General features: G+C 37.0%; 1 protein-coding gene across 2 annotated transcripts in view; it reads right to left on the bottom strand.

The window, feature by feature from the left end:
- PCCA (propionyl-CoA carboxylase subunit alpha) overlaps nt 1–16,196 on the bottom strand; it is a 302,552-nt gene that overhangs the window by 232,751 nt on the left and 53,605 nt on the right. For both annotated transcript variants that reach the window (XM_066176406.1, XM_066176405.1), the window contains exons 5-6: nt 3,459–3,572; nt 1,890–1,943 (exon numbers count right to left, since the gene is read on the bottom strand). In XM_066176406.1, the coding sequence (XP_066032503.1) occupies nt 1,890–1,943; nt 3,459–3,572 (168 nt within the window). The remainder of the gene's footprint in view (nt 1–1,889; nt 1,944–3,458; nt 3,573–16,196) is intronic.

Raw genomic sequence — 16,196 nt, 5'->3', positions numbered from 1 at the left:
TGAACACACCAGTTTTCTGAAATGTAATTAAAGCTATTTTGAGACTACAGCACCAACCAGAAACTCAAATGTTTTGTTTCTGCAATGCTTTTAGTCACCACATTATTTCAGGAAATTGTTCTGAAACTTTTCTAGGACCTGAGTGAAAAGATGAGAAATAGAAGGGTGGAGAGGATCTACAGGACTGTTCGTACTCCCTCCATTTCTGCTTAATCCTGTCAAAAAATTGTTCCAGACTGTCACATTACCATTACTGTAACTAACATTAACACACCACTTCTATTTTATTGTAAATAACAACCACACCACTACAGAATGTGCCCAGTTCAGAGTAATAACTACCGAATTTCCATGTTCAGCAGCAAAACAAAGCAAAATAGCGTAAGTGAGCACTTCCATTTCACTGAATTTTTTTGTTACTAAAGAAACAGGAACTGCCAACTAAAGCCAGTTATCCTGCTGGTCTAATCCATTGAGAACAGAGTTTGTTATAAATTAAGCCAGGAATCTTCCCTGTAAAAAGAACCTCCGGTACACGAAGCAGAACAGTGATAAAAGAAAGCTGCTAAACTGCATGAAACTAACATGTAAGAGATTACCCCAGATTGGGTAAATCCCGGCAAACACCAAGTGTTTAGAATTCCTTTCAACTTTAACATCACCAGCACCCAGCAGGGTGTACTCAGCATCCCACAGAACCTGCACTTGTTTTTGTCTAGGGTCTTTAAAAAAAAAAAAAAAATCACAGCAACTTGGAAGTATGAAATTTTTAGATTTTATCCTCAAATAGTCTCCTTAATGAGCAGGTGGCATTCTCTAATACCAAATAATCAACTAAACAGTAAGGGTCTGTATTGCAACTAGAACTCAAGCCTAAAGGAACAAAGTCAAGGAAGATCATGGAAGACCTGTTCCACAAATGCCAAGGACAAAAGAACATTCTAGAACCAGATTCTTCATCTAAGTTTTTTATCCTTAATCAAAAAGGAGCAAATTTTTCTCAAAAGCAGAAATAAATTTATCTCGCTGCCTGTAAAACAAGGTATTTCTTCAGCTACAGGGGTTCATTTACTCCATAAAGTTGATAGCTGCAATGGCTTTTTACTTTGAACTTCAGTGTAGTATGTGCTTGTCCTTATTCTGAGCAAAACCAGCAGACAATAACACATGGATCTGCAGTGACTACACACACAGCATCCACCCAGGACTCTGAACAAACATTGTGAATGTAACTTCCTCCTTGCACTGCTCACACTTTTAAGCAGCTGCATGAAAGCTTTTGGAAAAAAATAAAATCAGACCATATATCAGTTTCTGATATACAAAAACCTTACTGAAGTAAAGAGGTTTTGAACAATAATTTTTATAAATTCAGACAAAGTGAAAACAGCACCCTCTTGACACTCTTTGGTCCTTTCTGAGAATGCAGCTCCACGATACAATACCACCAGCAGAGAAGCCAATTTTTAAACAGCTTTCTATTCGCATCCCAAAGTGCAGTTCAGCACCTTCTCAGGGCTGCTGATACAGCTGTTCACCAGCTGTGCTACGAATCACCAAAACGATCACTTAAAACCAGAGACTTTTAACCTAGATCATTTCAGTGACCCAGTTTGGCAGAGCAGCCCCATAAACAGTCCCTGCATAAGTGAAAATCCTGACAGGTTTTTATATCCTGGGTAAAGTTCTTACAAACACGCTTCTCCCAAAAGACAACTCAGGCTCAAAATGCAAGAAATCCACGTGGACAGAAAGCACACTGAAATCCCTTATGTTAAGGGGATCTTTTAGATTTGCCTTGAGTTGGTAGCTTGATTCCTCAGATATCTTGAAACAAGTATGTGCCACCTAGTGCACCAGTCACAGCCAAGCAAATAAAAATAACTTACCAAACGTCTAGCGAATTCTTTATTTTCTGAAAGAAATCCATATCCTGGGTGTACCTTGGAAGAAAAAAGAAAAAATTCAAGCTGATTGAGTTCTGAAACCAGACACCAAAATCACCAGCACATTTTCAGGTTCTGGGGATAGTGAAGTAGATCACTAAGCATTTAAATAGGTTGAATACCTTAAGAAACTCCCTTAACACACAGATTTTTTTCTGTCCTAAATCAAGTTGTTTGGCTACCACTTCTGAAACAAACTTTCCTTATTTAACTAGGGAGAACAGGGTTGCTTGCAGAGCAAATGGAGCTGTTTGCAGAGCAAATGGACATTCCCTTTGGTGATCTGCCTTTTGCTCTTTCTAGCTCCACTGCAGATTTCCCCAAATATGCTCATCCACACTCTCCTCAATAACCACTATAAAGTACTCTGTATCCCAAAATATTTCCAGCACTAACCATAACAATGGTGCACAGGTCCACATCCATAAGCCCCCTACCTCTAGTGACCCTGGCTAGAGAGCACAATATACTTTCTTCATTATTCTAAGTCAAGCATACTGTGTGCCTACTCACACCCCAATATACATTCAGCCTAATTATTTGAGAGAAGCGTGAGAAAGTTTTCATTTTACTTTTTGCAAGTCACATAAGATTCTTGATCTAACATATTCTGACAGACAAAGCATAAGCCATTTTATTCACCTCTTTTGAAGAGCCAATAACTGGGTTTCATGTTCAGAAACTCAAAGGGAAGAAAATACTGGTTTTCTTCATAGGAAAGTTTCTGGCCCCTAACAGCACTGTACCAAAACATCATGTTTGAAAGAGATCAGTGTTGATCCAACTGTTCAAGGGCAGTTTGTGTTGCTGATATATACACATCAAATTTTATTTTAATAAATGCTCTGTGTACAGTAGCTCTGAATAATACATTTATTTCAGTGACAGAACAAAGAACATTAGGAATGTGAACATGACTACATATTAGTTTTTCCTACTGATTCCTGTTAAGCTTTGAATCTCTGGCCAACTTGGAGAGAAAAAAAGGCAGACTTGCCCACATTTACACAAATAAGCTAATGTGCATTTCGTAAACATTCTGAAACAAAAGCAATTATGGGATGCACCGTTTACGTTCCTGCAAGTAACATTTATACAATATAGAAAGTGATTCAAATGAAGTTTAAGCAAAAGCCTTTCTGGACACACTTTGTAAAGCATTCAAAAAAGCCGCTATGGCATATAAAGGGTTAGCACTCAAAACTAATTGGGATTTTTTTTTTCCCCCAGCAAATTTGGAAATGAACTGAAGCTGCTCCCTGGTGTGAAAGCTGAATCCAGCAGCCACCTGCAGGATCAGCGACCAGTGCTGCCAGATGCTACAAAGCCTTTGATTTCCAGTAGCGATTTCAGACACATTTAACTCATGTGACATGAACTAACTGGAATAGCATATTCAATCACTTCCCCCACACACACCTTAAAAAAAAAAAAAAAAACAAAAAAAAAACTCTGGCTTTTCTGCTTTCTATATATGAAACAGCTGCAGCAGATAGACACATTCAGACTCACAGCTTGGGCCCTGGTTTTCCTAATGACTTCCATGATGGCATCCATGTTGAGGTAGCTTTTGCTGGTGGGAGCTGGGCCAACACAGACAGCTTCATCCGCCATTTTCACGTGAACCTGAAGAGGCAATATTCTGCATTAACAGATGCTCCCAGCAAAAATAATTAACATCACCCAGTTACATGCACACAAATCTGATTGTGTCAAAGATCATTTACATACCATAACCACTCTAAAATACACACTGAAATTAGCAACATTGGCATACAAGTACTTGCACAATAAATCTCACTTCATTTAACTCTGAGCTTAAGTCACTGTCAAAATGTTTTATTGTTCTAATACATTATTTTGAATTTGATTAAATAAAATCAAGACAAATATAATTTCAGCTTCCTATACTGATCATCTATATGTAAATTCAGACTAAAAACTACCTTGTTACTTGTAACCAGGGTAGTCTAATATCTTAATACTTAATAACAAACATTCATGACCAGTTCTAAGCAGGCTCCCCAGGAAGTTGGGGATAATTAGAATGAATTGAATGAAGGGATGCAATGAGTGTCCCTGCACAGCATCAGGTCAGCACCATGCACAAATTAAAGCCTATGACTAAAGAGTTCAATATCAATACACGTGAACCAGAAAATCTTGAGAATTATTTAAGCAGGCTCATGTTTGACTTCTAATCCATTGTATCCTCATTTATATGCATTTGCCAAATATTTTTTAGTCAAACAAAACAGGGACAAATATCTCCAACATTTTATCAAGAATACTAAAATACCTACGTTTCAAGTTACAAGTCTTCTTACATCTCACATGAATGCTTATCTTTAAGCTTAGAAAGTTTAAATAGATTGGTCTTTAACATGTTTTCAGAGTTCAAAATACTTTTCTTTGAAGTAAGATACACATATAACCATGAAAACAAACAACCAGTTTTTCCTCATTCTGCTTTTTGTAAGCTCCCTTTCAGGACGTATTTAAGAAAGCATACCATTGCTTAAACTGTGTGAGATCGTTAGCTGTTAGTAAGACTTGTTTAGAATGACAATTTGACATTTCCAATGGTTACCAATTTTTAAAACTATTTGATATCATCTTCAGCATTTGAAACTGAGAATATATTGCCTAAAAATGGAGCTCTTTTAGAACATTAGTAATAACATTTGAGAAAGATAAGACCCGGAGATGAGTTCAATTGGTCAGAGCATGGTGCAAATAACACCAAGCTTGTGGTTTTGATCCCTGTATGGGTCATTCACTTAAGTGCCAGACTCTATAATCCTTGTGGGTCCCTTCAACTCAGAATATTCTGTGATTCTGCATAATATTTTTGGCTTATTAACAGGAAATTTTGTTCTTTATGAAAAGGAATTTTATTTGCAAGCAGTATAAAGGCTGTCAAGTGTGTCAAACTAGTTAGAAGTTAAATAGTCTGGACACGCTATTGGCCCATTTGAAGAAACAAGGCCAGAAAAAAACAAAAATCATCTACAAACTCTGACAGGCAGCAGTCAGAATATTTTGAACAGTACAATGAGAAATAAGTAGCAGGTAAATATAACAAACATGTATGACAAGGAAGTGAGTCACTTATTAAGCATTTTAATTTTTTCTTTGGTTTTATTCACCTTTTCTGAACTTGGCAAAAGTTAATCCTACCAACAAGGAGCATATTAACTTGCCACCTAATTCCATGTTGCTTTCTGGAGGCATCTCTTAAATAGCTTCTGAATTTGCTGTATTCTCAAGTATGAGAGTTCACATAACCCCCAGGAATCACCACACATTTCACATTTTAACTATTGCTTCTATGAAGTCACAACTGTTTTGTTTTATCAACACAGCGTTGGTCTCACAATAAAAACCAAAAAAAAAAAAAAAAATCTTAGAGCACTAGCACAGACAATCATACAGCAGGTTTTAGTGTTTTCTAGTACATGGACCTTAGCAACTAAGTAATCTATTTTGAACAAATGCTATCAAGATTAGTCTGTGTCATCCTTCCTGCAGCAATAAGTTGAAGAAACAGCATGTGCTCCTTTATCTTCATGATCAGTTTATATGCTTAAAGTTGTTCTGAATCCCAGTGTAGTTTACATTTCTAAACAAAGTCATTCAAGCTTAAGTTTAATTAAGAATGTATGTTTTACAAAACCAAAAGCCTCCTCACAAAAAAGGGCTAAATATCCTTAGCTATTTCTAGGTATCAAGATGAAAACCCCACACACACTTCTTGCACTGAGACACCAATATAGTACCCACTACACTTTGGTACTACAGTACCAAAAGCAGCATCTTCTTGTGCTAGAAGATATCAGAAACCATTTGATTTTATACAGATAAACAGTCATGTGTGCTTTCCCCCAACATTTCCTCACTGCTTTCTGAAATGCTTCATTGCTATTCAACCCTTTGGAGTTTCAGCTCTTTGTTTCCCACATTACCCAGTAACCTGGTAAATACATTTCTCCTTTTTCACCTTACTGCAAGTTGTTGGTGCCTTCTTTAGTTCAGCCTTGAATGCACCAGGCAAATCCCTCAAAAAAATAGGTATCCATTCCACCTCTACTAGTTCAAAACATCCAGATTTTCAGGATCCAGTGGAAGCTGTTCCACCTAGGGGGCTTCTCATACCTACTTTTATTATGAGTTCATATCTACTTTTATTGTGAGTAAACCAGCACATATAAACTGAAAATCTGCTACTTGGTAATTTATAATGACAATTCCCCTTAGCATTTAGATTTCTTTGACAATGCACAGTAGTTCATGAAGAATACCCCAAATATTATAACAAAAATACATCATAGATTTTTTTAGTATAGTACAAATGTAATTATTAGCAAACATTATAACAAAAGCCATCATTTGAGGCTACATGACAACTGAAACTTTCAGCTTACTACCAAGTGCTGCCTACTTCACACAGTAATTCACTAAACCTTTACCTCTGCAGAAGCTTACTTATAATGCAGTATTTCTAGACAGTCCAAAGAATTCAGCAATTCCTCTTCCTCAAGCACCACAAAATTCAAATATATCGATTTTCAAATTCAAGGATTGCTTAAGTACTTGACTTAAATCACACAGTCCTAGGTATTCAAAACCTATCTCTAACAGCTAAAACCTCAGAGGTGTAATTTCTCCCTTTTCTGATCTAGCTCACAAAAAACCCCAATGTCAACAAAAACAAAGAAGCAGGTCCCAGGAGATTCCTGAAAAAATGCAATTCCTTCATAAATATCTGAATTGACCTTGCAATCTCAAGCATGAATGGGTAACAACAAAGGCTGGGAAAGAGTTGAAACTGAATGCTTAATGGTATATACTGCAGGTTTTAATCATATTGGGCTACCTGGGCCTCAAAAGAGAAGTCTCAAGAAGCTACCAAGGGCTTGTTATGTTAGAGAATACAAACGACTAGAAATCATGGAAAGATATCTTGTGTGTAAAAACAGTTTAACTTCCATTAAAGTTTTATACTATAAGTAATCAATTTCATAAAGGCTGATTATATTTCAAAAACAACCGAAGCAAAACCTACTGAATCTTCATTTTATAGAACCTCAACCTAATTCAAAAATTAGAGGCTAAATACAGTCACCTTTGGGAATCCAAACCAATCACAAACAGCCAACCAGCTCATCACAGACTCCTGTATCTATGACAAATAAGCTACTAATAATAAAACTCTGGATTTAACAGGGAATCTTAGCAGAGCAATATTAGAATGAATACTATTAAATGGTGTAACTACTTTTGGATTAAGATACAAAGTCACCTGTAAATAATTTGAAGTACAGCAATCATTTTATTACACAAGTCTTCCTGACAACAGACAGAAGAACTAGCTCAACTCCAAGCTTATTCATTCAGAAGCAAACTGCACAGAAGTGACCATTGGTTACAAAACTAGTTTAGGCCCAGCAACCACCTTCACGGCAAGACATGTGAAGCAGCAAATCCTGCCAGATCTTTACACAGGAACAGCTTCATGTTTCTTCACGACCTTTCCAGCAAATATTCAAGTAAAGCAAGAAGTCCACTGGGGATGACTTGTCAGTCATTTTCAGCCAGGACTGGTTTCAAGCACCACTCCACACTACAGTGGCTCTCAGAGTGCAGAGTATAGTAAGAGGTGATAACAACAGCAGAAATTGGGTTTGGAGATTATGTTTCAATATTCCAGGAAGATTTATAAACCAGGTTTGGTGCCAGAGCTTGGCATCATACTCCAGAAGACAAATATGTCCATAACCTAAAGTTTTGGATACAAGCACCACAAACGTAGTCAATATCTGCCTTGCAGATAACCCAATTTAGAAGGACTGCACTCAATCAGAGCTAGGACACACCCAAACAACCTAGATTATTTTAGCTCCCCTTCATCCTGGAGAGTGACATGTGTTCATTTGACAGTAGCATGCTCTCTTGCATAGTCATACTCTGAATTTACTGAATTATCCTCAAAATTAAACCTGTATCTCAGATAATCATCATTTTAAGAAATCAAAATTAATAACTTGCTACCTAAAATATGCATAAGTCTCCTAGAGACATATACATAGGTCTCATCGCTAAAATATAGGTCTCCTGTTCTGTTTAACACAGCAGTATCAAGGTAACCTTCTCTAGGGCCACTCAGCTGCTGCAGATCACTAGGTGAAATCTACACTATAAACAAATTACATTTAAATATGCATGTCTCAACATTTAAACACAGAAGAGTTCTCAGTATGAATACAGAATATACTAAAAATTATTTTAAGGCAAAGAACTAAACCACTTACTTTCAGTGCATATACAGCCTATAAAACAAAGACACCAAGAAATTTTACTGATCCCTAGCATTATAATTATTCAGCACTTCAAGTTTGTTACCTTCTTATAGATCTAGTTCATGACAAAAAGTGCTTTTCTCCCCAGTCTGTTTCACAATCAATCATTCTCATTTACTAACTCCAAAAAGTAAAGGCTGACTTTGTCAACAAAGAAAAATATATCTACGTGCATTTCATAATAGAGAGTTTAATATCATCTGCACAGTTTCTACAGATGATTTTATACACTTCAGCAGTTTCTGAGGTTTATGTGACAGATGTAATTTTCTTCAGTGTAAATGTCTAATTAACACATATACACACACCCACACTCCCCTTTTCCTCCATCTCTGAGGAGGTAAATGTCTGGGATTCCCCAGTGTCCGTGTTTTTCAGAGTAGGTCAGCCTACACATCCCTAGGTCTCAACACAAGTTGATATTCATGCAGGAGAGACAGTTATACTGACTTGCAGGCTGTATTTTCCCCCTAGTTCTCCTTTGCTGTTTCAGAATTTATATTATAGGGAAACTGTTATGGCTGCATATACAGTGCTAATCAAACCTAAGGAGCAATTAAAACAACCTCAGTAAAGAGAACACTTTTGTTTAGTACACTAGATAAGATTGAGCATTGTTTAGACAAAGAAATCTAATCAAACAAGTCATTCTCCTTTTATAGCTCAAATCAATATTACACATTGGAACAACATCCGTTGGTGTAAGTGGATTCACTTAATTGGCCCAAACTGCATAATACCGCTCAGCAAGACAAATCACAATTAGCTCAACCCATAAAATAGGGCTAATGAGTAAATCCTTTGTAAGGTAGCTAAAAAAAAAAACCAACCACCTCAAACCTTGCCAGCACTATTGCCAAAAGAGACAGACAAAACAGAACAAAAAGCCTGTGGCATTGAACACTATTGAGTTAAAAAAAAAAATCAAACAGATGCAAAAAATATTCAAATTTACTGCTTTGGCAAAAACACATCTTTCATCTGACCTACGTGTCTTTAGTGGCTTGACATTAAAATACACACACCAGTAATACAGTAAGTATAAGCACATGGTGTGCAGTATTCATACAGCCTTTAAAGTCCTATCTGCAAAGAAACACTGCCACACCATTACAGCATTTAACCCTAAAACAAAATAATGGAAACATGTCTAAAGCACACAAAAAACAAAACTGTGAAAGAAAAAAAAATATCCTAGATTTCCTATATTTAATTTTACTTAGCGTTCCAAAAACCTAAATAAAAGTTCATGCCAATAAACAGGTCAACCTGCAGAATCAACATAAATAGATTTCTCCGCAAGCCTATTTTAAGCTATTTTAATTTGATGGCCCACAAATAGTTATACAAGGACTATGTAAAAACAAGTCTTCAGTGGCCTTCAAACATGTTCTGGTGAAGGGCATTTACCTACATTGCCCTCCAAGTCTACAATGACCCTCAAAACAGCCCATTCATTACCATCTGCAGGATTAGATCCCTGGTTCATGGACACCAGCTGAGAAAAATAAATTTAAAAAAAAATAACACCCTTTCTTAACTTCCCAGTCTTGCCTTTCAAGTTTGCCAACTGGTCAGAAAATGAAGACAGTAAATAACCTCAGCAACCAAGGGCCTCAAAAATACAGAGTCTTCTACTAAAATTAAAAGGAATGGATCCAGGTTGAACTGAACAATCACTAAAAGACAAGCAACATGAATCAGGAAAGGAAGACTGCATTTTTAACTGACACCAAGAGAAAGCACATTTCAACACATATCAAGATTTTCATCTGTTTGCATTCTCGCTTATACACATGAATTTATTTTTATAACCTTAAAAAAAGAAAAAGTAAATCTCCATTCTCTCTTCCATGGATGAAGCTCTGAAACACTGTTTGCTGCTAAAAAGACACACAAATTAATTTGCATCTTGAAGAGGAAAGGACTCCCCATGGTACTTAGAGGCCTGATCACTCCTACTGTGAAAACAAGACCATGCTAAAGGTGTCATAGAGTGATACTCTAAAATTGTGTTCTCCTTGTGGAACAAGCAAGAAAATGCCTCCCGAGTCCTGAAGACATTACAAGTAAGACTCTAGAGAGAGGAGTTCCAGAATGGCCCTAGCCCTAGCTCCTAAAAGCCTTTCCCTATATGCCCACTCTGCTGTGAAGCACCTCCTAGAACAATGGTGAGAAAGAAGGCTTCTCCATCAGAAATTTACTGTAAGTGCTTATTGTGTAGAGCCCTCTAACTAGTACACAAGTTCACTACTGAAAATTTAGCAGAATGAAATAGTTAGTTTGTATCACAACCTCCAACATGTTTCACTCAACACCAAACTGGAACAGTCAGTCTTTCTTTGGTAGAATAACTGAAAAACTAGGTCAATAGTCACCTTGTTAATTAATCTACCTTTGGATGAACTGAACAATTAACAGAGGTAGAGCAAGCAGGAGGGGAGAACCAGAATGTCCCAATCTCTAACTACAAGCCATTGCATCAGTAGCAAAACACATTAACAGTCTTGAGGGAAAAGCATTCCTCTTGCCTCCTTCCACTGGTGTTTTACCTTGGTGGGAGAGCTACCAAGTTTCTTTGTTCAAGTGAAAATTTGAGGCAGCACAGCCACTCATCACAACTTCTGCTGATGTCCGGGGTGCTGTGAAGAAAGTCTGCAAGCTTGCAACTGCACTCATATGTCTGCATATTTTTACTATTTTTACTTTGGAATACATTATCCAGAGCAAGTCTCCAGGACAAACAGGAGATTTTTACTTCAGAGCATACACTAACAATTTGGGAAGACACTTAAGTGTATGAGAAAGAGTCTCCATCTGTTGCAGGAGTTGAGCAAATCGTCATATTTATTTAGAGCAGTCCACTATGCTCTGTGAGGATGCTCAGAGTTTCATCTTTGCAGTGTAATGTGATTCTGCACTTTAGGTGTTTCAGAAAAAGAATTAAGTTTTTTGTGATGTTAACAAAATAGTGATGCCCTACAGTGTTTTTAGTAGCCTCCCTGCATTTCAAACACATCTGCACCCAGATGTCAGCCTTTCCCTAATGGAATCTCAGCTTCTAAGCACATTAGCAAAGCAATAGGACAGATCTTTCTCATGCTGTTTCTTTTTCCTGCCTCTCCCAAAAACAAGCTCACCAAGGAATGCATTTGATGCACGCTTCTTTGTTTTGCTTTCTAAAGGGGTTAAGACATGTAGGAGATGGGAAAACTGGTAGTTAAGCAGGTCTAGGAAACAGTATCACATGATAGGAAGAGTGTCAACTACAGAACTTCATACAGTAGAGATTTAGTTCTTCATTAAGTTAGATATTCCAGAAGATGCTTGGGATTCAGAAAAAGTAGGCAAAACTCAGCTCCAGTACAAGGTAACACATACCATGCACTAGTAACATGCTCCTATGCAGCATTTTCAGCTCTAATTTGGATTGAGTTCCCCTTGCAGGCAGATGAACACAGTAGTACACAGCCATTCAGATGTCTACAGATGGATGGACCGCAGAAGTTACTTCCAGCATACAAAGATCAGGCATTCCCAAAACCAGTTCTAGTTTTCAGAGGATAGCTCACAACAAACAGCAAAGTGAATTCACAGCTACCTGGCACTTCAACTACTCAACAGTACTTAACAGAAAGGTGAAATGGGAAATGTGGACATCAAATAAATGCAACATATTCTGGATCAGTAGGTGGAAGATCGACTTTTTTTAAAATCATGCAAGATGCAGGCCTACAGTCAGTAATGCTCTTCACGGTGTAGACTAACTTCGGGCCCAAAATGAACCATATATTGAGACTTACAATAAGTTTCACAACAAGCCTCATTTTAGGCATATACAAAATGCCACTCAAAGGATGCTCCCACCCCTTAACTCTCCTCCACACTCAGATCCAGCAATTACAGTGCTGCTGAGACAGATCAATGAACTGTACAGACACAGTGGAAAAGTAATCTAAGGGGAGGGGAAATTAACCTTCTGTCAGATCAGTAAGTTAAACCATCTCTCAGCCACAGGACCATCAGATCCCATACAGTGAATGAATGAGAGGGGGCAGGAGAGCCCAAGCACTCCTTTCACAAGTAGTTTAGACTTCGAGGAATTTAGACATAATACGAATCAAGTTCTACAATGTCAAATAATCCAAAGAACATACCAGAAAAAACCGTTTATGAGTGAATGCAGAATATCTTAAGGATAACAAAACTCCAGAGCAGGCTTTCTAAGACACAGATTTTCACCATGTCTATGCTCAATACATATACATTTATGCTCAACAGAAAACGTATATGCATGTGTGCATATGTATATGCCTACATACACACACCCCTTAACCACGTCTAGGTACCCAGTGAGAGGGGTTTTTCCACTAAGGCTAAGTACTAAAGCAGTACATATAATTAACAAAAATTACATCATAAAATCTCAACATTACCATCATAGCAAGCATAACCTTATGCTTGTACAAGGAATTAAATATTTTAAAATGCCTTACAAAATGTTCTTAGTATTATGTTATTACATGACATTTACAAAAGTAGAGCATTTTTCCTTCAAAATTCTACCAATGTGAATGTTCAGATTTCTTAAAAACATCATTCTTTGCTTAGTTCTTAAATAAAACCGTTAGTTTTGCAAGAAAATTACTTCTCTGCCAGTGTATAATAACTACTGATTATAGCACAACTTCGAAGAAGATAGTCCTCTACATAAAACCCATCTGAAGTTTTCTATCCTCAGGAGTCTTCTTTTGAAAGACAAGACAGCTTTGAGATTTCAAGATGCAGAAATCAACATGAAGTCTATAAAAACAGCACAATGGAGAAAAAGCAGCAAGCACTCCTGAGAACGACTGCACAGACAAGCAGCCAGCTCACCAAGTCTGTGAGGATTGTGTATGGTCTAACAAACAGGCGGGAATAGATAAGGAAACCTGCACTGTCCAAATACAGTTTTCACACAGTTATTACCAACATTGGACAATTCATTCATGGTTGCAGATGCCAAACTCTATGTGGTCTTATACTTTTCCAGATCATCTGACAAAAATATTTTCAACCTTTTTTTTTTTTCCCCATCAGAGTTCTACCATAACCACAACTCAAATCGTAAAAATTTTATTTTATTGTGACTCTAGAAAAATCCTGTATTTGCTTGGGGGGTTTTAGTTTGTTGATTATTTTCTCTAACAACATTTCCACCTCCTAGCGTATTTCCTATGATCCACACTTTTTCAACTTAAGGTAACTCAAGGACAGTGAACAGAATCTTTGCCTCCATAGCATCCCCTTAGTCTTAGACAGTATTATTTCAGCACATCGAGCAGATTTAGTCTAAAAACAGGGCATGCATTGAGGAAACAGGTCTTGATATACAAAAGAGCATTCTTTGCAGGACACTACAATGTCCTCCCCACCAAAGCACAGATCTTGTTCCAATGTACAGATTGAGAGTAAAGAGCCCCCCCACCACCTAGTTCCCACCCTTCTGTGACAAGCTATCACTTCTGGGATTCTCTTCCTTGAGGCAAGAATTTCAGAAGTGCTAAGACAAATGCTCCAGATCTTCACCTTAGAAGATTAAGTAAACACTAGACAAAATGTACCACTATCAGAATAGCCTGATTACAGTATCATAAATACACGTGGCCTATACATACAAATTCTATTAATACATATTTAGATCTTCAATATAGCACACTTAGTCAATGCTAAATATATTTCATATGGCAAAATTACATATGAGAGAATTACATGCTATACAGACAACACCTGCACAACACCAAAGGAAAGAAAACCTATTTCTGCGAGGTGACAACTGTTCCCATTTAAGAGGCGCAAAGTTTTGCATTCCTCACAACATATACATAATATTCATAGGTTTAAGAAATTAACCCAACCTTACGCATAGTTTTATAAGCCATTGGAGTAAACATCCATATAAAATTCCTATTTCAAAAAAAGCCTGGAATTTTAAAACATCTTTCCAGGTTGCATGGAATCTACATAGCACAGCAACACACACTCCTACAGAATGGTTCCTTCTAAATCCTCTTTCCTGTTAGCATTTAGGTTTGGGTTTTTTTCCCCCTCCAACCTGCTAAATAAAGTCATATTTCCTGCTGACAGCAAATGATTGGTTTACCTTTAACTCCAGGGGGTTTAACTATCCATCCTTTAAGAAGCTTTGACAGTTTAACCTGCTGAGCTCACAGCACCCAAGGGAGGGTCTTACTTGCAGTTTTACTTCTGCTGCTGCTGACCACTAATACTGACTCCACAGATAATGGATTTCAATAACAACCTCCTACAGGTTAACACTTTGGGTAGTAGCCATGATACTGCTTTAATTAAGCTAATACATGAAGGTTACAGTTTGGTAGAAAGTTGCATTAAATTTGGCAGTGCTTACAATAGCAGGAAAAGTGCACACGTTCACCTGCCCAGTAGCTCTGGGATAAATTTGCCTACCGATACAATTCGGTTGGTTTAAACTTTTTTTAAAGTGGACTCAATTTATTAATTCTATTTCCTCTAAACATGAATTTTTCCAGCTTAACTGATAATTTCATGACTTAGGAAATGGATGCCTCTAACCATGCTGAGCACAGAATGTGCCTACTTGGCATATAAACAGTCCATGCATTACAGTTGAAGGGTGCTGTGTTTGGTTTCTTTACTTTACAAGGTTTGGAGCATTCTGATAATGGAAAATATTAGCATTCCTATTTCCTTGAAACTAAGTTGCTAACAATAAATTTTATATTTTAGCAAGATATTAATTATGTAAAAGCTTAAAGATGTTAAAAACACCTAATTGACAGTGGGAAATAATTCATATTTACTGAAAACAAGCATTTGGCAAAATACAAAAGCTTGCAGACTGGAGTGTTTAAATACATTCCACAGGCCAAGCATTCACCTTATCTTTTTCAATACAGCACTTAAAAGCACACATTCACTTCAGAAATAGAGGAAAGAGGTTCTTGGTTTAAAAATTTGGTATTAACTTTACCTGCAAAAACATCAATTTGTTCGATATCATTTTATTTTTTGTTAAAGTACACAATCTGACAGACACTCTTCAGAGTAATAATGAAGCAGCATGGGAGCCATTTAATATATTTCTTGATTAACTCATTGCCTGTCCAGTTCTCATTCAGACATGTGCTCACATGTCATAATCGTCATAACTGCCATCATCCCTACAGTTAACACACAAGCTCCTTGATTAGTGCACAACTCCCAGACGAGCCATTGCTAATGCTAAATAATTCCCTCCAGCCTCCTGCGACTGTACCGCAGGCTCTCCAATTAAATATAATGTCTCTGATGAGCCATATTAATACAGACAAATTCCTGCCAGAGATTCTAGCCCACTCACTTCCACCAAAGAAGCAACTGAAATAAAAAGAAAAAAAACTGTGTACATAAAAATTAGCCAAAAGAATAATTTTGCCAAGAGGCTTTAATTACAAAACTTTGCTGTCACAAGTATGTTATTCTAGGAGGTATGTGGAAAACTGGCTTATTAATACAAGTTTACTGATAAAAGGCAAAGAGTAAATTACCATTTTAATAATTGAAAAGCAAGCATGTAAAACAGATAGCTTTTCAATCAGTTAATTACAATTAGCAATATCTAATCACATGTGATAAAATTAACTCAGATCACTTGCTGCCGGTATAGCAATTTAATTCAGCCTGTCTTGTGCATTAAGCATTATTTGAAATATTGGCATAGCTGTACACACCTACACCAAGTTTTTTGAGGTTATAAAAATATTTCACTAATGACACATCCATAAGATTTTCAGAACTTGAACCAAGAAACTACAAGGCCTGTTAAAAGCCTGTTGCAATAGCACAGATTATGTAGTGAAATCCACAT

Source organism: Chamaea fasciata, unplaced genomic scaffold, assembly GCF_029207755.1.
Source record: "Chamaea fasciata isolate MVZ Bird 193981 ecotype frontalis unplaced genomic scaffold, bChaFas1.0.hap1 SCAF_2, whole genome shotgun sequence".
Lineage (NCBI taxonomy): Eukaryota > Metazoa > Chordata > Aves > Passeriformes > Sylviidae > Chamaea > Chamaea fasciata.
The sequence above is the reverse complement of the archived record's forward strand: the minus strand, read 5'-3'. Positions and strand labels throughout refer to the sequence as shown.